Source organism: Onychomys torridus, chromosome X (genome assembly GCF_903995425.1).
Source record: "Onychomys torridus chromosome X, mOncTor1.1, whole genome shotgun sequence".
NCBI lineage: Eukaryota > Metazoa > Chordata > Mammalia > Rodentia > Cricetidae > Onychomys > Onychomys torridus.
The window spans coordinates 3,060,032-3,082,631 of NC_050466.1; the positions used below are offsets into that span (position 1 = coordinate 3,060,032).

Genomic DNA, 22,600 nt, shown 5'->3' on the forward strand with positions numbered 1-22,600 from the left:
TTGTTTTGATGTGTTCTTGAAGTCTGTTTGCCAGTATTTTATTGAGTATTTTTGCATCAATGTTCATGAGGGAGATCGGTCTGTAGTTCTCTTTCTTTGTTGCATCTTTGTTTGGTTTAGGGATCAGGGTAATTGTAGCCTCAGAGAAGGAGTTTGGTAATATACCTTCTGCTTCTATTGTGTGGAACAATTTAAAGAGTATTGGTATTAAGTCTTCTTTGGTAGAATTCTGCACTGAAACCATCTGGTCCTGGCCTTTTTTTTGGTTGGGAGACTTTTAATGACTGATTCTATTTCCTTAGTGGTCATTGGACTATTTAAATGGGTTATCTGGTCTTGATTTAACTTAGGTATGTGGTACCTATCCAGAAAATTATCCATTTCTTTAAAAATTTTTTTCTCAGTTTTGTGGAGTAGAGGTTTTTGAAGTATGACCTGATGATTCTCTGGATTTCCTCATTGTCTGTTGTTATGTCCCCCTTTTCATTTCTGATTTTGTTAATTTGGATGCTCTCTCTGTCTTTTGGTTAGTTTGGATAAGGGCTTGTCTATCTTGTTGATCTTCTCAAAGAACCAACTCTTTGTTTCATTAGTCCTTTGTATTGTTCTCTTTATTTCTATTTTATTGATTTCAGCTCTCAATTTTATAATTTCCTGGCGTCTGTTCCTCCTGGGAGACTTTGCTTCTTCCTGTTCATGAGCTTTCAGGTGTGCTGTCAAGTCACTAGCGTGAGATTTCTCCAACTTCTTTATGTGGGCATTTAGTGGTATGAATTTCCCTCTTAGCACTGCTTTCATAGTGTCCCATAAATTTGGGTATGTGGTGTATTCATTTTCATTGATCTCTAGGAAGTCTTTAATTTCTTTCTTTATTTCTTCCTTAACCCATTGGTGATTCAGTTGAGCATTATTCAGTTTCCATGAGATTATAGGATTTTTGTAGTTTTTTTTGTTGTTGTTGTTGAAATCTAACTTTAAACTATGGTGGTCTGATAGAAATTAATTTTTACTGCAATTGAGTCTTGAAAACTACATATAAAGTTTTCTTCTTTGGCAAAGTTTTGTTTGGTAAAGTATTTTCTAAAGTGAATTGCAATACCAAGGTAACTTTTCCAGCTACCAATTTGCCATTATTTACATTACTTATAGCCATCGTATGATCATCAATGAGAGTAACCCAATTCTGGCTATCATGTCGCATAAATGAATCACTTTAATAATAAAATTTTGATTAAACTTGTCTTTTGAAATGTTACCTTTGATCATATAACAAGCATTCCACAAATTATTCAGAATTCTACAAATCAACTCTTCTACAACTAAACTGTTATCTGTTAGGCTTGGTTATGGGTTGAGTTGGGTTAGGGTTGAGTAGAGGTTTTCTCTGTCTGTTACTTTGTGCACACCAACTGTATACATGTCTTTTAAGTAGAAAATCTGAGAAATATGAGAGGCAAAGTCTAACCATGTAAAGACATTTCAGCTTCTGTTAAAATGTGGCAAACTTTTAATCTTCTCACATACCACTGACCAAAAGAAAGCACATGGACATCTAAACTGGGGGAAAAGGGAAGTATTTACTCCCATCACTGATGTCCTGCCTAAAGCTTGGAAAGAAGAAAAATGTGAGCAAATAATACACAATGAGTACAGCCAAGTTCCTGGAGTGCCTGGAGAAGAAAATCGAAAGAACTCATTATTGCTATATCTTGGTCGGTTGAGATTCTGTATTCTCCATTACTAGGAGTCCTCATTAGGATCATCTTCATAGATTCCAGGAAGTTTCCAGTATACTAGATGTCCAACTCACCCAAATGCCCCCCATTTCCAACCATATATCCCAGAACTCTCTCCCTTCACCCTATGTCTACCTCTATCTAATTCCCCTGCCAATCCCATTCATCCCCACATAAAATCTATTCTGTTTCTCCCTACCTTTGAGATCCATGCATCCACCTAGATTCTTTCTTTTTACCTAACCTCTCTGGGTCTCTAGATTGTAGCTTGGTTATCATTTACTTAATGGCTAGTATCCACTTCTAAGCAAATACATACCACATTTATCCTTTTGGGTCTGAGTTACTACAACAGCCCATGAAGAACCAGTTTTCAGTCTGCAGACAGGGCTCAACGGGAAAGTCCACAGTGTAGCACAAACTGAGACTTTTTTATCTGAGGGGGTTAGGGAAAAAGCACACTTACCTATTCTAATGGTATTCATTTCTTTATTCTCTTGTTTTGTTTATTTTATTATGGTGTTTTCTTTCATGTTGTACTACTCTGTTGCTATCTCGTTGCTCCCCTACATTGTTCTGTCCTATCATGTCTTTTTTCAGGCAATGTAAGAGTTCTAATTATCCAAGAACACCTGAAGCTCTCATTTGGGACTTTAAAGTCAAATTATTTTCTGTAGCCTTGACTAGTCAGAATTTATTTTCACAAATTGAGGTCAGGAATGAGTGCAAGGACTTAATCATTTGCCAGCTAGCAATGATTGGGCTGTCTTTGTATTTACAGCCTAGTCAGATAGTATAGCTGTGTGTCCCTGTGAATAAAAAAAATTGGAAATTTTATCTAAAAAACCATTAGCAAGACATCAGGCCTAATTTAAAGCTCTTTTGAAGCTTTATATCAGCTAGTGGTGCTTCAGCAATAAAATTAAAGGAATCTGAGCTAATCTGGCTCCCAGTTTATCATTAATTTGAGCTGTGATCAGAAGCAGCTTCTAGGGAGAATTTATGGGCCTCGACTATGTAGCAAAATCCATGTATTCCTTTTTATACATCAAAATTATACAACTTATGGAGGAGTCATCTTTTTGACAATCCACAGAATAGATGCCCAGTAGATCAAGATGTTATCATGAAATAGACACATTACAATACAGGTAATGGTCACTCCCTACACCATATACATTGTAGCAGCAAGCATGTGGGGACACAACAGAAGCAAAAGACACCAGGGAGTGTGTATTCTCGAAAGCCTTGCTTAAGCAAGACATGCCCATCAGAGTTTTTCTTCTGGTGGGCTGACACTTGAACTTCAATTGCCACCTGCTGTTCCTCTGAAATAGCTAATGGCTACTACCAGCAGGTTACCTCACTCAAGATTATTTTTTCTGGTTTCATCCACTAGCATAACAGTTTCATGATGCCATTTTTTAAACAACTCAGTAATACTCCATTGTATGTATGTTTTTCTTTTCCTTATTTTTTTCTTTTCTTCATATTTTCTATATTCATTCTTTGGTTGAGGGGCATGTAAGTTGTTTCTAGTTTCTGGTTATTATGAATAAAGCCATAACGAACATAGTTGAGCAAGTGTTCTTGTGGTGTGATTGAGCATCCTTTGAGTATATACCCAAGAATGGTATAGCTGGGTCTTGAGGTAGATTGATTCCCAACTTTCTGAGGAACTGCCATACTGATTTCCATAGTGGTTATACAAGTTTGCACTCCCACCAGCAGTGGAGGAGTGTTCACCTTGCTCCATATCCTCTCCAACATAAGCTGTTGTCAGTGGTTTTTTTTGTTTTTGTTTTTGTTTTTGTTTTTTTTTTGAGACAGGGTTTCTCCGTGTAGCTTTGTGCCTTTCCTGGAACTCACTTGGTAGCCCAGGCTGCCCTCGAACTCACAGAGATCCTCCTGGCTCTGCCTCCTGAGTGCCAGTATTAAAGGCGTGTGCCACCACTGCCTGGCCGGTGTTTTTTTATCTTAGCCATTCTGACAGGTATAAGATGGCATCTCAGAGTCATTTTGATTTGCATTTTCCTGATGACTAAGGATGTTGAGCAATTCCTTAAATGCTGTTTGGCCATTTGGAATTCTTCTATTGAGAATTCTCTGTTCAGCTCTGTAGCCCATTTTTTAAATTGGATTGTTTGGTATTTTGATGTCTAGTTTCTTGAATTCTTTAAATATTTTGGAGATCAGCCCTCTGTCAGATGTGGGGTTGGTGAAGATCTTTTCCCATTCTGTAGACTGTCAGTTTGTCTTATTTACTGTGTCCTTTGCCTTACAGAAGCTTCTCAGTTTCAGGAAGTCCCATTTATTAATTGTTGCTCTCAGTGTCTGTGCTACTGGTGTTATATTTAGGAAGTGATCTCCTGTGCCAATGCGTTCAAGACTTCTTCCTACTTTCTCTTCTATGAAGTTCAATGTAACTGAATTTATGTTGAGGTCTTTGATCTGTTTAGACTTGAGTATTGTGCAAGGTAATAAGTATGAATCTATTTGTATTCTTCTACATGCAGACCTCAAGTTTGACCGGCACAATTTGTTGAAGATACTTTTTTCCCAGTGTGTATTTCTGAATTTTTTTAGCAAACAATAGGTGTCTATATGTGTGTGCATTTATGTCTGTGTCTTCAGTTATATTCCACTTATCAGCATATGTGTTTTTGTGCCAACACCATGCAGTTTTTATTGCTATAGTTCTGTAGTACAACTTGAAATCTGGAATGGTGAGTTTTTCATCAATTCTTTTATTGTACAGGATTGTTTTAACTATCCTAGGTGTTTTGTTTTTCCATATGAAGCTGAGTATTATTTTTTCAATATCTGTGAGAAATTGTGTTGTGATTTTGATGTAGATTGCATTGAATCTGTAGACTGCTTTTTGTAGGATGGCCATTTTTACTATGTTAATACTACAGATCTATGAGCATAGGAGATCTTTCCATCTTCTGATATCCTCTTCAATTTCTTATTTCAAAGACTTGAAGGTTTTGTCATACAAGTTTTTCACTTTTATGAGTTATCCCAAGGTATTTATTTTATTTGCAGGTATAGTGAAAGATGTTCTTTCCCTTATTTCTTTCTCAGTCCATTTGTCATTTGTATATAGGAGGGATACTGATTATTTTGAGTGTATCTTGTATCCAACCACTTCAGTGAAAGTGTTTATCAGCTGTAGGAGTTCCCTGGTGTAATTTTCAGGGTCCCTTATATATACTACCATATCATCTACGAATAAAGATGCTTTGACTTCCTCCTTTCCAATTTGTATCCCCTTAATCTTCTGTTGTGTTATTGCCCTAGCTAAAACTTCTATAATTGAATCTATATGGAAGGAGTAGAAAACCTTGACTTAGTCCTGATTTTAGTGGAATTGCTTTGAGTTTCTCTCCATTTAATTTGATGTTGGCTATAGGCTTGCTGTAATTGTGTAGTTGTGCTGTAAATTATGTTTTGGTATGTTATTTGCATCCATAATCTTACCAGGATTTTTATCATTCAGTAATATTGAATTTTTGTCAAAAAGCCTTTTCTGCATCTAATGAGATGATCATGTATTTTTTTCTTTGGGTTTGTTTATATGGTGGATTACATTTATTGATTTTCATAATTTGAACTATCCCTACATCTCTGGGATGAAGCCTACTGTGGTAGTTTGAATGTAATTGGCCCCCATAAGCTCATGGGGGTGGCACTTTTATTAGGTGTGGGCTTGTTGGAGGAAGTGTGTCACTGTGGGGGTTCGCTTTGGTGTTTCCTATGCTCAAGCTATGCCTAGTTCAGATAATTTCCTGTTGCCTGATGGTCAAGATGTAGGACTCTCAGCTCCTTCTCTATCACCAAGTTTGCCTGCACACTGCCATGTCATACCATGATGATAATGAACTAAACTTCTGAAAATGTAAGCCACTGCAATTGAATGTTTTTCCTTTATAAGAGTTGCCACAGTCATGGTGTCTCTTCACAGCAATAGAAACCCTAAGTTACCTACTTTATCATGGTGATGATCTTTTTGATGTGATCTTGGATTCGATTTGCAAATATTTTTTTGAGTACTTTAGTATCTATGTTCATAAAGGAAAAATTGGTGGTCTGTTTTTCCCTTTCATTGTTGGGTCTTCATATCGTTTGGGCACTGGAGTAACTGTGGCTTCATAAAATGAACTGAGCAATGTTCCTTCTGTTTCTATTTTATGGAAAAATTTTAGGAGTATTTGTATTAATTCTTTCTTTGAAAGTTTGGTAGAATTCTTGCTAAAACCACCTGACTCTGGACTTTTTTTGGTTGGGAGACTTTTAATGACTGTTTGTATTATACTAGGGTTATAGATTGGTTTAAATTGTTCACATGTTCCTGATTTAACTTTGGTAAGTGGTACCTATTAAAGAAATTATCCATTTCTTTTAGATTTTCCAATTTGGTGGAGTACAAGTTATTGAAGTGTGACTTAATGATTCTTTGTATTTTCTCAGTGTCTGTTGTTATGTTCTCCTTTTCCTTTCTGATTTTGTTAATTTGAATATTCTCTCTCTGCCTTTTGGTTAATTTGGATAAGGGTTTGTCTATCTTGTTGATTTTCCTCAAGGAACCAACTCTTTGTTTCATTAATTTTTTTATATTGTTCTATTTTATTCATTTGAGCCCCTGCCCCTAGTTTGATTATTTCTTGCTGTCTTACTCTTGGACGTGCTTACTTCTTTTTGTTCTAGAGCTTTCAGGTGTGCTGTTAAGTTGCTAGTGTGAGATCTCTCCAATGTTTATACAGGCATTTAGTGCTATGACCTTTCCTCTTAGCACTGCTTTCATTGTGTCCCATAAGTTTATGTATGCTGTGTATTCATTTTCATTGAATTCTAGAAAATCTTTGATTTCTTTATTTCTGTTTTGACTCATTTTTTATTCAATAGAGAGTTGTTCAGTTTCCATTAATTTGCAAGGTTTCTGTTGTTTCTGTTGTTAATATCTAGCTTTAATCTGTGGTGGTCTTACAGGATGCAGGGAGTTATTTAAATTTTCTTTTATCTATTGGGATTTGCTTTGTGTCCAAGTATGTGGTCAGTTGTTTTGAGTTTCTTGGGGTTCTGAGAAGCAGGTATATTCATTTGTGTTTTGTGGGAGCCCACAACTGACTCAGTTTCCCAGTTTGAATCTGAAGCCTATTCTGAATCAATAGAGTTCAGGCTTGCTTGCTCCAGAGATGTGAGAAAGTTCTGATTAGCCCAGAGTCTCCTTGAAGGGCTATGAGAAAGTTCTGATTAGCCCAGAGTCTCCTTGAAGGGCTGTGAGAAAGTCCTGATTAGTCCAGAGTCTCCTTGAAGGGCTGTGAGAAAGTCCTGATTAGCCCATGGGTAGGAACATACTATCTAGCTAGACACCCGCTGCTGATGCCAGCGGGAGGCACACTGAGATAGAAAAAGAAACTGCCTGCTCCTTGACTCAAGGCTGGATAGATAGTGGTACAAAGCCTGTGCTGTGAATTGTTCTACCTTTGTCCTTCAAAACTGTATATAAACTGGCTGTGGAATAAACTCGGGACTGTCCGGCATTGACTGGCAGACCTCTCAACTCTTTTCTGTCTTCTTCATTGTCTCTTCAATCCGCACACCTCCAGCCAGCTACCCAGTTGACTGGTCATCAGGCTCCGACAGTGTTTGGGTGAGATATTCTGTAAATATCTGCTAAATCAATCTGGTTTATAATGTCTATTAGCTACAGTATTTCTTTGTTTAGTTGTTGTCTGTATAACCTGCCCATTGGTGAGTGTAGGTTGCTAAAGTCTCCCACTAGCAATGTGTGAAGGTAAATATATTATTTAAGCTGCAGTAGTGCTTCTTTTACAAACTTGGGTGCCCTTGTGTTTGGGGGTATACCTCTTCTTCTTAGTTTTGGTTTGAAGCCTATTTTGTTAGATATTAAAATGGCTACACCAGCTTGTTTTGTAGGTCCATTTGCTTGGAGTATCTTTTCCCAACCCTTCACTCTGAGGTAATATCTATCCTTGATGTTGAGGTACGTTTCTTGCATGCAACAGAAGGTTGGATAGTGTTTTCACGTTCATTCTGTTAGTCTTTTTTTTCACTGGGTAATTGAGACCATTGATACCAAAGACCAATGATGGTTGATTCCTGTTATTTTGTTGTTTTTGGAGTGTGTATTTACATTCTTTTTATTTTGCTGATGTCAACTTACATATTTCCTGTATTTCATTTCCTTCTAGTACCTTTTATAGGGCTTTATTTAGAGATAGATAATGTTTAAATTTGACTTTATCATGGCATATCTTATTTTCTTTATCTATGGTGATTTAAAGTTTTGCTGGGTATAGTAGTCGGGACTGGCATCTGTGGTCTATTAGAGTCTGTAGCACATCTGTCCAGGTCCTAATCGCTTTTAAAGTCTCCATTGAAAAGTCAGGTATAATTCTAAAAGTCTGCATATATTATGTGTTACTTGTTCTTTTTCCCTTAAAGCTTTTAATATTCTTTCTTTGTTCTGTATATTTAGGGTTTTGACTATTTTGTGGCAAGGGGACTTTCTTTTCTAGTTCAATCTATTTCATGTTCTGTATGCTTTTTGTACCAACATAGGCACCTCCTTTTTAGGTCAGGAAATTTTCTTCTATAGTTTTGCTGAAAATATTTTCTGTTGCTTTGACCTGTGTTTCTTTTTCTATTTTTATCATTCTTAGATTTGGTCTCTTCATAGTGTCCCAGATTTCCTGCATGTTTTCTGTCTGGAGTTTTTTAGATTTAACATTTTTTTAACCTATATATCCATTTCTTCTATTGTATCTTCAGTACCTGACATTCTCTCGTTCATCTCTTATATTCTGTTAATGAAGCCTGCCTCTGTAGTTCTTATTCAAATTCCTAAATTTTTAATTCCCAGAATCTCCTCAGTTTTGGTTTTCTTTCTTTATTATTATTTCTTTATTTATTATTTCAATAATTTGTTATAATAATAATAATTCTTTAATTATTGATTCTGTTTTCATTTTCAGGTCTTGAACATTTTTTGGGGGGGTGAATGCTGGAAGATCAGAGAAGCAGAACAAGCCACAGCTGTCTCACCTTGCTAGTTCCTCAGGTGATCCTGTTTTCTCAGGCTGGAAGCTTCTGAGTCCTTATCCAGAATGAGTCTCAGCTGAACTGTGCTGCTCCAAAGCCTGAACACTTAACCAACCAAATGCTTAACTAACTACATGCTTTACTCACTTAGTTCCTGGTCCTCACACCTTATATACCTTTCTCTTTCTAACCCCCACTCCCTGGGATTAAAGGTTGGGTTTCTGGGATTAAAGGCATGGGTCACCAAGCTTAGCTGTTTCTAAAGTGGCCTTGAACTCAGAGATCTTGAACATTTTTATTCATTTCCTTTAACTGTTTATTTGTGTTTTCTTAGATTTCTTTTTTAAAAAGATTTATTTATTTACTTACTTACTTACTTACTTATTTATTTATTTATTTATTTATTATGTATACAGCATGTTTGACTGCAGGCCAGAAGAGGGCATCAGATCTCATTACATGTGTTTGCTGGGAATTGAACTCAGGACCTCTGGAAGAGCAGCCAGTGTTCTTAACCGCTGAGCCATCTCTCCAGCCCTTCTTGGATTTCTTTAAGGGATTTATTTCCTCTTTAATGACCTCTATCATCTTCATATAGTTGTTTTTTAAGGTCTTTTGTTGTGCTTCAGCTATGTTGGAGTATTCTGGGCCTGATGTGGTAGGGTAGATGGGCTCTAAAGGAGACCTGTTGCCTTAACTGTTACTGGTTTTGTTTTTATGCTGGAGACTGAGCATCTGGGATTGAGATGATTATAGGTCTGGGTGCTGATTTCTGGATTTGTCTTTGTTCTGTGAATGTTTTGTCCGTTGGTTTCTGTTTCCTCTCCGGACTTTTGGAGAGTGTGATGGCTGTGTGTTTGCTGCCTGTTTTCCTGGCCTGTTCAGCTGGTGTGTTCACAAAGAAAGCCTGCTGGTGTTGGAGGTTGTGGGATGGATTGGGGGAAGGAAGGTTGGAGGAGGAAGTCTCTGTGATCCCTTGGGGATGGGTCAGAGAGGAAAGCTAGAGTACAGCAGGTTTCCAGCTACAGAGCTGGGGATGAGACTGGAGGGATTGGATCTCAGGAGCAGTAGGAGAGCTGTGGGTCTGCCTTCTGTGTACTTGTTGCCCTGGGAGGGTCTGCCCTTGGGTTAGCAGAGGTGCCTGCTGGAGTTGGGGGCTGGGAAAAGCAATAAATGGAGGGAGTGAGGTTATAAGGGGAAGATCTCTGGATCCACAGGAGGTGTGGGCAGGGGTGAAGGGAAGGCTTTAGCTGGTGTTCTGTTGCAGTGCTATGGATGAGACTGGGGGACTGGATTTGGAGGAGAGGAGGAATTCAGTTAGCTTATTGGTTTTCCCTGGTCTACTTAGCTGGTGTGTTCACAGTGAATGCCTGCTGGTGTTGGAGGCTGGAAAAATGGGATGAATTGGGAAAAGGAATACTGGGGGAGATCTTTGTGATCCATTGAGGATGGGGTCAGAAAGGAAAGGAAGACTACAGCATGTTTCCTGCCACAGAGCTGGGGATGAGGCCTGGAATTGTGCTTTTAACTTCATTTCCACACTGTTCATTACCACTGTTCAAAGTACAGGGATTTGGGAGTGGCATTTTGTATTCTGAAGCATTGTGAACTTGTTCATCATTTTCTTTGTTTTTCTTTATCTTCTCTATATAAGATTATTTCAGCTACCAACGCCCCGGAGGAGAAGCTGAGGTCAACATCTAATTTGAAATATTAAAAGTGGATACAGAACTATTTCTGCAATGCAGACAATTAAGTGTGTTGTTGTCGGCGATGGTGCTGTTGGTAAAACATGTCTCCTGATATCCTATACAACAAACAAATTTCCATCAGAATATGTGCCAACTGTTTTTGACAACTATGCGGCCACAGTTATAATTGGTGGAGAGCCGTATACTCTTGGGCTTTTTGATACTGCAGGGCAGGAGGATTATGACAGACTACTACTGCTGAGTTACCCACAAACAGATGTTTTTCTGGTATGTTTTTCAGTGGTTTCTCCATCCTTATTTGAAAATGTGAAAGAAAAGTGGGTGCCTGAGATAACTCACCATTGTCCCAAGACTCCTTTCTTGCTTGTTGGGACCCAAATTGATCTTAGAGATGACCCCTCTACTCTTGAGAAACTTGCCAAGAACAAACAGAAGCCTATCACTGCAGAGACTGCTGAAAAGCTGGCCCGGGATCTGAAGGCGATCAAGTATGTGGAGTGCTCCGCCCTCACACAGAAAGGCCTGAAGAATGTGTTTGATGAAGCAATATTGGCTGCCCTCGAGCCTCCAGAACCGAAGAAGAGCCGCAGGTGTGTGCTGCTATGAACGACTCTCCAGAGCCCGTTCTGCACAGCTGGTGTTGTCCTCATACTAAAAGCAATGTTGAAATCAAACTAAAGATTAAAAATTAAAATGTGTTTCTGCAATAATGACAAATGCCCTGCACCTACCCACATGCACTCATGTGAGACAAGGCCCATTGGTATGCCCCCTGCCCTTCCAGTAATAGTTAATTTTGAATAATTGTGTATTGTCTGAAAAGTGATGAGTGCTAGTTTTTGTTTCCTTGTTTAAAAAAAAACTAAATACCTGCTCCAAAAGATTGTTTCATCTGCAAATAAGCAATACTCTTATGTATTTCTTTCCTGCATGGATGTCTTTTTATTTCCTGTTGTAAATAGATTTTCTTAGCATATATTCATTATTTTTTTTCATTTATTTTTCTTGCTTTACCTTACTGGGGTAGAACTTCTAGTACAATGTCAAATGAAAGGGTAAGAGAAATATTCTTGTCTTTTTCCTGATCTTCAGAGGAAAGCTGTGATATTTTTACTTCTAAGATGCTACTTATGACTTTTATCAGGATAATAAAATTCCCTTAAATTCTCAGTTGATTAACTATTTTTTTTCTCAGAGCCTGTTATTGTGTTATTTATTTGTGTTCTTACTTGTGAATATGCCCTGGCCAGTGGGGTTTCAATGGGGGTGACCCACCTGTGGGAGCGAATGAAATAACAGGGGACACAAGAGACTGACAGCAAGGCAGTATTCTGATCAAGCCGCCAATCTTTATTTTCCTCTGCATGGCTTATATAGTATAAGAGGGAAAGGGGCAGGAAGGAGGGAACGGGAAGGGACGTGGAAGGCATGCAGAACGTGGGAGATGGGAGATGTGTAGGTCGTGCAACTGCAAGAAGTCTGCTAAGGTGACTGGTCAGGGGCCATTTGTTCTGTTGCTAGGCTACCTCACCATGGAATGCTCTTATCTTTGGGAGCCTCCTGTTAGCAAACAGATATTATTGCTCTGGGGGAGGGCAGTGGGCTTATGACTTGTTCTCTGGCTTAGCTAGTACTTTCCATGGTTCATGTTTGGTTCCTGAAATCTTGGTCCCTAACATGGATAAAAGCCGTACCATTTTGCTTACAGAATTTGACCTAAGGACAGGGCCTAGTAAAACTGTTCCAAAAGCTCTCATTTGAGCATATTTGAGAAAACCACAATTAAAAGAAACTACATGGAGAAACCTTGTCTCAGAAAATCCAAAAAAAAAAAAAAAAAGAAAAAGAAAAAGAAAAAGGAAAAGAAAGAGAAGAAACTGCAAAAAGAACTTAAAAAGAAAAAAATTATTAGTCAAGCATAAGCATAATTCTAATCTAAATATAGGATTTGTATCTTTTGTTTAACAACCATAGAGAAATGAAAATAATTTATGAAAAAAAATATACAATTTCATGTTTAATTTTTATTTATATTAATGTATGTATGCCTGCTTGCTATTGTATACCATGTATGTACAGGTGCCTGAGACAGTGGGAAAAGGGGTTCTGATCCCCTCTACTGTAACTGGAGTTATAAGTGGTTGTAAGCCACCTGATGCAAGTCCTAGGACTGAAGTCTGATCCTCTGCAAAAACAGCACAGGTTCCTACACACTAAGCCATCTCTCCAACCTCCAAGAGCATTTTTGTTTTTTTTGTTTTTTCGAGACAGGGTTTCTCTGTGTAGCTTTGCACCTTTCCTGGAACTCACTCTATAGCCAGGCTGACCTCAAACTCACAGACATCCACCTGCCTCTGCCTCCTGAGTGCCAGGATTAAAGGCATGCACCACCACTGCCTGGCCGAGCATCTTATTTTAAATTGCTTTTTATTGTCCCAAATGACTTGGTTATATCCATGCAGTCATATCATTCAAAAAAGAAATCTTGAGTAATATGACTTACTTTGACCTATAGCCTGTCAGACACTTTTATGTTACTCCATGCCTTTGATCTAATGTCTTTTGGTATAATGCAGTGGGAAGGGATTTCTGACCTAGACCTCATGTAAAGTTACCAGCCAAACTGTCAATTGTAAAATAGACTCCCTGACCTGTAACTGGAGATGCAACAAACACTTAGAAGCTGCTTTTCAAAAGAAGAGAAAAAACACCAACTCCTCCCTGGAGTCCAAAATGCATTTGTGAGCAGGATGAAAGACTGGCGTCTTTGCCTTCCATTTATACCCATCTTCATTTACCTGCACTTAGACTCTGACTCAAATGACTCTCCTGAGGCATAGAATATCTATCTGGAATCCTAGTAATACCTAACCTGCCATCTTCCTTTAATGCTAAAGATGCAGTCATTTTCCTAAACCACTATTCACCTTAGATTCAAGGAACAATAAATCCTCACACACAGGATAGACTATTATTTTAGATAATGATGTGAATGAGAGACTACATATGACTGGGAACAGGTCATTTGGTAGGAACCAGACTGATTCCATCAGGCATTGATTAGTATTAACAGATGAACAACTTTTTATTGGACCACCTTGCAGGACAGAGTAGAGACAATTATGGGTGGGACCACACCTTGACCATGACCTCTTGACTAATACATTTCTTCCTATAGTAAAACCTAAAGCTCTTATAGTGGTACTCAGATGAACTTGGGGATCAGTGGATCCTTTTTATCTGTTCCTCTGTCCAATACACACAGCTTAAATCTTTCTCTGTTTTTTTTTTTTTTTTTTTTAAGTATTGTGTGTTTCTTTAATTGGCTTATTGAAGCAGTTGGGTTACTCTACTCTGCTGGGGCTATTGGAACTAAGGCTATTGCCCTAAATCTCCAGTTACTATGGGCAGTTCTCAAAGTAGATATCTTGCAGTTTCTTGATTGATGATTGATATGGGAATGCCACCCCTGGGCAAGTGGTCCTGGTATATATAAAAAAATGGAGTGAACAAGCCACTGAGCAGCACTCCTCCATGGTTTGTGCATCAATTCTGACCCCCAGGTTTCTGCCTTGAGTTCCTGGCCTGACATCCTTGTATGATGGATTAATTCTCTAAGAGGAAAGGAATCCTTTCCTTCATAAGTTGAGTTTGGTCATGGGGTTTATCAGCATAATAGAAAACTTAACTAAGATTTAAATGTAAATTTTTATTGATTCTTTGGGAATTTCACATCATGTACCTCAATCCCACTCATTTCCAAGTCCTTGCATACCCTCCTCTCATCCTCATAGTGGCCCCCAATAAAAAATTTAATTAAAAACAAAACAAACATTCCTCCATCTTTCCCACCTCTCCAACCCTTCTTCATTCATCTTAGTGGCATTGGGAGGTGCATTGTGTCACACAGTACACCCTTTTGTCCACTTTGTTTTACTTGCAAATGTTCATTGTAATGAGTTGTTGGTCTGGTTCAAGGTCGGTATACCATCAATACTAGACCCTCACTGGAACTCCTCTCAGATATCCTGCTGTTGCCCCAAGTAATGGAGATCCTGTGGCTATAGTACTGCAGGACCAGTCCCTTCACACACTCTGACAGGTCATGGATGGGGTAGATTTTGGAGTGGGCCAACTCAAAGCCCTGGATGTGGGTCTGAGTGGTAGCTGATTTGGTCAGTCCAGGCCGCTGGGACCACCCGCCTCATGCAAGGGGAGGAGCCAGATCTTCTATCCCCACCCCCACCGTGGTGAGGGTTGGGACCAGCACTCCCACGAGGGGCTTGGCCAGCTCATCGGATGCAGTCATCAGCAAGGGGCAGGGCCAGCTATCGCAGCTCCAGCTAAGGGTGGTGTTGGCTCATCACAAGCCTCAGATTTCAACACACACGGTTCCTATGGACCCTGTGGTAACTTGGACCATGGAGGTCAACACAGACCCCAGCTGCAGGAAGACCAAGGACCCAGACAGGGCCCTCAGCAAGCAGCTCAGTCCCAGATGTCACCATGGTCAGGTGGAAGCTCAGGTCACCCAGTTCTGTATGGTGCCAGTGGCAGCATGGCCCTTGGACACCAACAAGGTCTCAGGTGGCTGACCAGAACCCAGGTATCTGCATGTACCTTGGTGGTAACGGGAGCCATAGACTTAATGCAGACCCTGGTGTAGGGCCCAGACACAGACATGGCCCTCAGTGGCAGGTCTATTGCTGTGATAAGCATTATCACCAGAAGCATCTTTGGGAGGAAAGGGTTGATTTCAACTTCAGTCTGTAGTTAATCATCCAGGGAAGTCAGGCCAGGAACTCAAAGCAGAAACCTGGAGGCAGGAGCAGAAGCAGAGACCATGAAGGAATGCTTCTTACTGGCTTACTCTCCTCTTGGCTTGCTCAGTTTTCTTCCTTATACAATCCAGGATCCAGAGGTGGTACCACCCACAGTGAGTTGGGCACTTCCATATCAACCATCAGTTCAAAAAAATGTCCCAAAGGCTTTACTGCAGGCCAATCTTAGGTATTAGTCAAGTTTCCCACTTTTCAGATGACTCTAGCTCGTGTCAAGTTAGTAAACAAAACAAAACAAAACAGTACAATTGATCTTTTGTGAACTTGACACAAAAATACGGAGCTCAGGGAACCATGCAGAAGAGGAGGAGGGGTTGTAGGAGCCAGATGGGTCAAGGACTCCAAGAGCACATGGCCCACAGAATCAACTAACCAGGGCTCATAGGGCTCACAGAGACTGAATTGATAATCTGGGAGCCTGCATGAGAGTGACCTGGGTCCTCTGCATATATGTGACAGTTGTGTAGTGTGGTCTTCTTGTGGGATTCCTAACAGTGGGAGAGGGAGTGCCTCTGACTCTTCCACATATCTTAGGACCTTTCCTCCTACTAGATTGCCTTGTTCAGCCTCGACATGAGGGTTTGTGCCTAGTCTGAGTTGCAGGGGTGAGACGTGCAGGGGAGGGCTGGAAGGACTGGAGTTAGGAGAAATTGCAGTTGGGATATAATGAATGTAAAGAATAAAATTAAAAGTAAAAAAAAATTAAGTTGGCAAATTTTTCATTTTGGTTTCCAATTGCCTAGTCTTATTGTAACTTGTTATGCCATGTTCAGATGATATCCCTTGGAGGCCTGCTCTTTTCTGGAGGTAAATGGAGGAGTGGATCAGGGGGAGAGAAGAGGTTGCTGGGGTGGGTGGGGGAAGTAGCCGAGGGAGGAAAAACAGCAGCAGGATGGGGATGTATTGTATTAGAGAAGAATAAATAAAAGAAAAAAAAAAGGAGGAAAGAAAGCAGGCTGAGCAAACTAGTAAGCAGCACTCCTCCATGGCCTCTGCATCGTCTCTTACTTCAAGGTTCCTGCCCTGATGAACAGCAATATGAAAGCATAAACAAAATAAACCCTTTCCTTCCCCGCGAAACAAAAACAAACAACAAAACCATACATTTTGATTTTCTCCCCAGCCTTCATATTAATACCACAATACAGAACATAATATTACCTTAAAAATTCCACAGTCTTTAAAAGATTGATCTCTTTAAAATATCCCAAGTCTTAGCCGGGCAGTGGAGGCGCAGGCCTTTAATCCCAGCACTCAGGAGGCAGAGGCAGGTGGATCTCTGTGAGTTCGAGGCCAGCCTGGGCTACCAAGTGAGTTCCAGGAAAAAGGCACAAAGCTACACAGAGAAACCCTGTCTTGAAAAACAAAAACAAAACAAAAATATCTCAAGTCTCTACAAATCCAAGTCTCTTAACTGTGGGCTCCTGTAAAGTAAGCTACATATTTTTTATTTCTAGAGGGGAGAATCAGGGCATAGTCACAACCAAATCAAAGTCAAATCAAAAGCACAAGGTTTAATGTTTAGAAATCACTCACAATCCTCTGGGCTCTGAAGGTCCTTGCATATGCCATTTCATAGCACACATAGTCATCTCCTAGGTTCCGGCTGGCTCCACTCTATAGCTGCTGCTATCCTTGGTGGTCATCCCATGGTCCTGGCATCTTCAATATTTGCTAGTGTCTTCCCAATCAGCACCTTCACTAATGGTTTTTCTGCCTGTTTTGGGGGACTCTGACCCTGCTACATGGTCCCAAACCCCAGCTTCTTTCCACAACCCCTTCAGTCCTAGGGTTTCTACTACAACTGAATCTACACTTTTAACTAATGGCCTCTTCCGGGATCTCCCGGCACCAAGCCTTACCTTCTCCTTGTGATTCCTCCAAGCTTTTACAGGACCAACTGGGAGACTTACCAAGTTTGGCTGCAGCATGAGATGTAGCCTTGGCTCCCTCTGGACCACAGCTTCTGTATGCTTACCTTGAGAAAATATTTTAACACAATTTCACCTCAATTATGCTGGTCTGTTTTTTTGTTTGTGTTTTTTTGTGGTTTTTTTGTTTGTTTTTGTTTTTGTTTTTGAAGACAGGGTTTCTCTGTGTAGCTTTGTGCCTTTCCTGGAACTCACTTGGTAGCCCAGGCTGGCCTCGAACTCACAGAGATCTGCTTGCCTCTGCCTCCCAAGTGCCAGGATTAAAGGTGTACACCACCACCGCCTGGCGCTGGTCTGTTCTTAATCACAGCTGATTTCTCAGACCTCACTGTCTTGGGTCTCTTGTTAAACACAGACAATTCTTCAGACCCCACTGAAAAGAACCACAGGTTCTTAACTAAAAATAGTACAGGAACAGCACTGAGAGGTTCAGTCTTTAAGGGACTCTCAAACTTCCCTTTGGAACTTCACAAGCCAGACATCTGTCATTTGCCCTGCTCTCAGAATTATCTTCCAAATTCCTACAAAAGCTTATTAAGATCTGAACACTCAATGTTTTTATTCCATTCCAAAGGCCCATACAGTCAGTCCTACAACCCTCCCTGGTCCACAAACTCCACGGTTCAGTCTTTAGAGAAATGCCCCATGATTCCAGTACCAATTTCTCTCTTAGATTGCTTTCTCTTGTAGTTTGTAGTCCAGGGAAGTCAGGCCTGGAACGCAAAAGAGAAAGCATGAAGGAGTGCTGCCTATGGCTTGTTTTCCTTTTAGCTTGCTCAGTTTGCTTTCTTATACAACTAAGGATCACCTACCCAGGGATGGCACAGCCTACAGTGGGCCAGGCCCTCCCACATCAAGCCTCAACCAAGAAAATGTCCCACAGGCTTGCCCACAGGCCAGTCTTGCAGAGGCATTTTTTCATTCAAGGTTCCTTCTTCTCAGACAGCTCTAGCTTGTGTCAAGTTGACAAAAAGCCAGCAGGACAAATACTAACAGGCTTGGAGAATACTGGGTTTGGACCTTTCCTTTATAATAAACATCTCATGAAATCAATGACTAGGACAATGAGTTTATATATAAAGTATATAGTTATAACAGAAGACTTTCAGGTAAAGAACTAAGGCACAATATCTCCCTTCTTAGAGAGAGTCAATCTAAATAGGCTTGTCAGCCACCTGGGCAGGACCAAGTTCCTCCAGAAAAGTTAGTTATTTTGGAGATTCCTTGCAAAATAATATAAAGAATTTTTCATATGTATTTCCCAGATGGCTAATAATGTTGAACACTTCTACAAGTATTTAGTGACCATTTATGTTTCTTCTTTTCAGAACTGTGTACTCAGTTTGCTAGCCCACTTGTTTGATATTTGATATTTAATTATTTGATATTCCTTAAATATTCTAGAATGAGCTCCCTGTTGGTTGTAAGCAGGTTAAAAGAAAGGGCAGAGGGGGGGGGCGTCAATAAGAACAAAGTGTGTAATAAAAATGGCATAATGAACCCCCTGATTGTATATGTTATCCTAAAAACTGATTTAAAAAAGAAAATACTGTAATGCCTGCCCAAAATTTATGTGCTCACAGTGATCTCTTTGATCATTGTCTGCTCTTATCATTTGAGCATGCACCATTCTATGAAATCAACATGACCTGTCTTCTATGCTGATCATACTTTGTGTATCTCACACAGATACTATCATGGGAGATCACAAGGACCAGAGAAATAATAGGAGTTAAGACTGAGATCCTAATGACACCAGAATTCTTTAAATGTTTATTATTCATCACTAAACACTTTTAGGTTTTCAGATATCATTTTTGGTGGCTTATTTTGTTTTGAGAGAGGGTCTCACACTATAGTGTATGCTGGCCTGAACTCACCAAGTAGCCAAGGCTGGCTTTAAACTTACGCTAATGGTAGTATCTTAGTGTTCTGAGTGCTAACAATACAGGTGTGAACCTCCATGCCCAGCTTGGATATCTTTTTATGATTTCTGACTTAATGCCATTGATGTCAGAGGACATAAGTTACAAAATTTGTATCCACTTAAACTTACGCTTGTATAAGTCTCATCTTTGCATTTGAAAAAAAAATGTGATTCTGGAAATGTATTCCAGAATGTCTGCTCCAATATAGTGCTTTCTATATGTGACAGGAAAGCTACATCCACAAAATTTCAACAATATTGCCTAAACAAGACCTAAACTATGAGCACATCAGTTGACATGCCAGTGTGGAAGGTTTCACAAGGCCACACACAGAGATGAAGAGCTATAGACAATTAATGACTATTGAGAAAGAGAAAGGGAGAGGGAAAGGGAGAAAATATCAGTCTTTCCCAGGTATGAACCTCTTAATTGGCTATTGAATCACAAGTGGTCAGCTCTAAACACATACACATATGAGCAGTACAAAAACGAACTTTGCAGGTTATATTTATGAATGTGTGTGGCAATAATAATTGAAGAATTATGATGAATTTGAGAAGGCAAAGTTAGGGGGTCATGGGAGGGGTCTGAGGTAAGAGAGAAAGGGGAGGTAGGATTAAAACAGTACTTATACATGAAATTCTCAAAACTAAAACATGTTTCTAAATATTCTGTATTTATATCACTGATTATGCTGATCACTACTATTATTTTCCTTTTTATATTCTTTTCTCCCTGATTATAACATGTAATAGTCTAATGGTTGCTTGAATAAATGAGTCATGCTGACATTTAAAATATATGAAAACTATGCAAGAAATCATTATCTGTATTTTTAAAGGACACTTGAGACATGGTAGTTGACTAGTCACACAAAACATACCTACTACACATACAAACTTGAGAAGGTACAGGTAGCAAAGCAGAAAATTCAGGGTCTCTTTAAAGGACAGAAATAGAGTGTGTTTCTAGACTGATTAATTTAGAGAATGAAAAATACCTCAGTAGAAAGCTAAGTGACAATGAAATCAAACAATAACCAAGATTTTTGGATTGACTATGAGATTAATAAGTGTCTCTAATTCTCCAAACACAAGACTCTGTCTTCCTCCTCTTTGTATTGACCTTTTCCCAGGCCTGTGTAGTTTTGTAACCCTGTGAAGTTTCCCATTCCGGTGTAGTGAGGGCAATAAATTGCAATAGTATGAGCTCTTTTTGTTTCCTGAAACTATAATAAAATAACTGTGAGTCAAAAGCCAAAATATCACACAATTTTAAGCCAAGTGTTAGATAGGCCCCAGCTTTGGCCAGTGGGGTAGTAGTCCTCAGTCTCCCTGAAAGCATACCATGTATATCCCCAGAGAACACTCTGACACCACAATACACAGAAAAATTACATCAATGAAGTAGAAAGAGGCGATCTTGATACACTAATGTAACTAGTCCTGGGGGAACAAAGATGTAATGCAAGAATCAGAGCAGGTTCCTGGATGCTGCCAATGCTAATGCGAAGCTGAAATATGCAGAGGCCAGATAGAGCAGCCACCCAGATAGCTGATGGAATTCATTGATTATATACCAGGCTATCACCCCTGGACTCAACTTGTGACTCCTCACTGAAGAATGTCATTTGTATGTACGTTGAAGTCACTGAGGAGAGCTGTCACTGGACTAAAACTATATTACACATAACTGCTGGAACCATGAAAAGCACTGCATTAATGAAACAATCACATTTAAACAATATTCACATTAGCTTGCTTCAAGAAATTGGGTGATTTATTAAAATGCGCTTATTAAAACTTTTCAAAATGCTGTATGTTAGATGGTCAATGAAGTCACATGGGTTGCTATAGAACTTCAAACTCGCGTTCTAACGCCTTTTAACGGATCTGAATCTCCATCATACACTTTGTGCTGCCGCTACAAGTTCAGCCAGGAGGCCAAGCTGCTGGGTTGACCTATTGCCCAGGATGGGTTATCTGCGACGGTCTCGCCACCGTCAACGCCACCGCTGCCCACTTCGCTTCTCAAGAACCAGGGCTAGCTATCCGTTGTTGTTTACGACACCACTCACTGTCTTTCCAGCGTCTCAAGTGAGGCAGAACTACCACCGCGACTGCGAGGCCGCTGTCAACAGCCATGTCCGAGAGCAGCTCCACGCCTCCTATGTCTACCTGTCCATGGCCTTCTACTTTGACCGTGAAGATGTGGCTCTGAAGAACTTGACAAGCTTCTTCCTGAACAAGTCGCATGAGTGTACTGCGCATGCTGAGATGTTCCTGGCACTGCAGAACCAGCGTGGTGGCCGCATCTCTCTCCGCACTGTCAGCAAGCCAGACCGTAACGACTGGGTTGGCGTCTTTCCAGCCATGGAGCGTGCCTTTCAACTGGAGCTGACCCTCAACCAAAGCCTTGTGGCCCTGCACCAGCTAGCCACTAGCAAGAGTGATGCCCATCTGTGTGACTTCCTGGAGAAGAATTTTTTGAGCAAGCAAGTTGAAGCCCTCAAGGAGATGAGCCGCTACGTGACCAACATGCGCCAGATGGACTCTCCAGAAGACCGCACAGTTGAGTATCTATTTGGGAAACTTACCCTGGCTGACATCAATAAAGAGAACTGAGCTGGACTTTCTTCACAACCCTGAATTCTCCAGGCGACTAGACTGGATGCCATACTGACCTTCCAGCAAGTTTTTCCTTCCCCCTTTACCATTGTTTCCAATAAACTTACTTGATCTCAGTCAAATTAAAGTGTTCAGTTTACTTATTTTACTTACCATTACTTTAAAAGAATAAAGGCATATCCCTTTCCAGGTCTAAAATGTCTATCCAGGATTCTATTTTCACACCCCTGGCCCATCCTCTTACAGCTCAAAATTTCCAAAGGGTGGAGGGGAAAGGTGATCCAAGGGCCCCCAGAGACCACCTTTTATAAACCCTGTGAGAATAGGTGGTTAGGTATGATGGGGTGTGACGAGGTGGGTGGCCTGAAACCTGGTATCTGTGCTTAGTAAGTGTAAGCACATGGTGCAGCTGAGCTCCAAGTAGAACAGAGATGGGGTGGGGATTAAAATAAGCAGCGGATCTGGGGGAGAGGGGAGGGGAGGGGAAACTAGGAGCAAGAGAGAGGGGAGGCTCTGGTTGGGATGTTGGAGAGAAGAAGAAAGAAGAAGAAAAGACAGGATGTTAGACCAGGTATTATTCAGTTATAGAGTGTTTCCTTGACCTATAAGTTCCTCAGGTTTATCTCTATCACTACCACAAACTAAAAACAGGGACCTTCAACTTCACCTGAAGACTTTTAATACAATAACATATACAAACATTAGGTTTCTTGATTCTAGGGAGGAAGAGAGAGAGGGGAGAATGACCCAGAACTTC

General features: G+C 40.1%; 2 protein-coding genes across 2 annotated transcripts; both read left to right on the forward strand.

The window, feature by feature from the left end:
* Nucleotides 1–10,473: 10,473 nt before the first annotated feature.
* Nucleotides 10,474–11,372, forward strand: LOC118574327 (cell division control protein 42 homolog). Its single transcript, XM_036175184.1, has one exon. It carries the CDS (start codon nt 10,547–10,549, stop codon nt 11,120–11,122), a length of 576 nt encoding a protein of 191 aa, XP_036031077.1. The 5' UTR covers nt 10,474–10,546; the 3' UTR covers nt 11,123–11,372.
* Nucleotides 11,373–21,189: 9,817 nt separating this feature from the next.
* On the forward strand, nt 21,190–21,840 carry LOC118573953 (ferritin heavy chain-like). The gene has a single exon (XM_036174538.1). It carries the CDS (start codon nt 21,190–21,192, stop codon nt 21,838–21,840), a length of 651 nt encoding a protein of 216 aa, XP_036030431.1.
* Nucleotides 21,841–22,600: the final 760 nt, after the last annotated feature.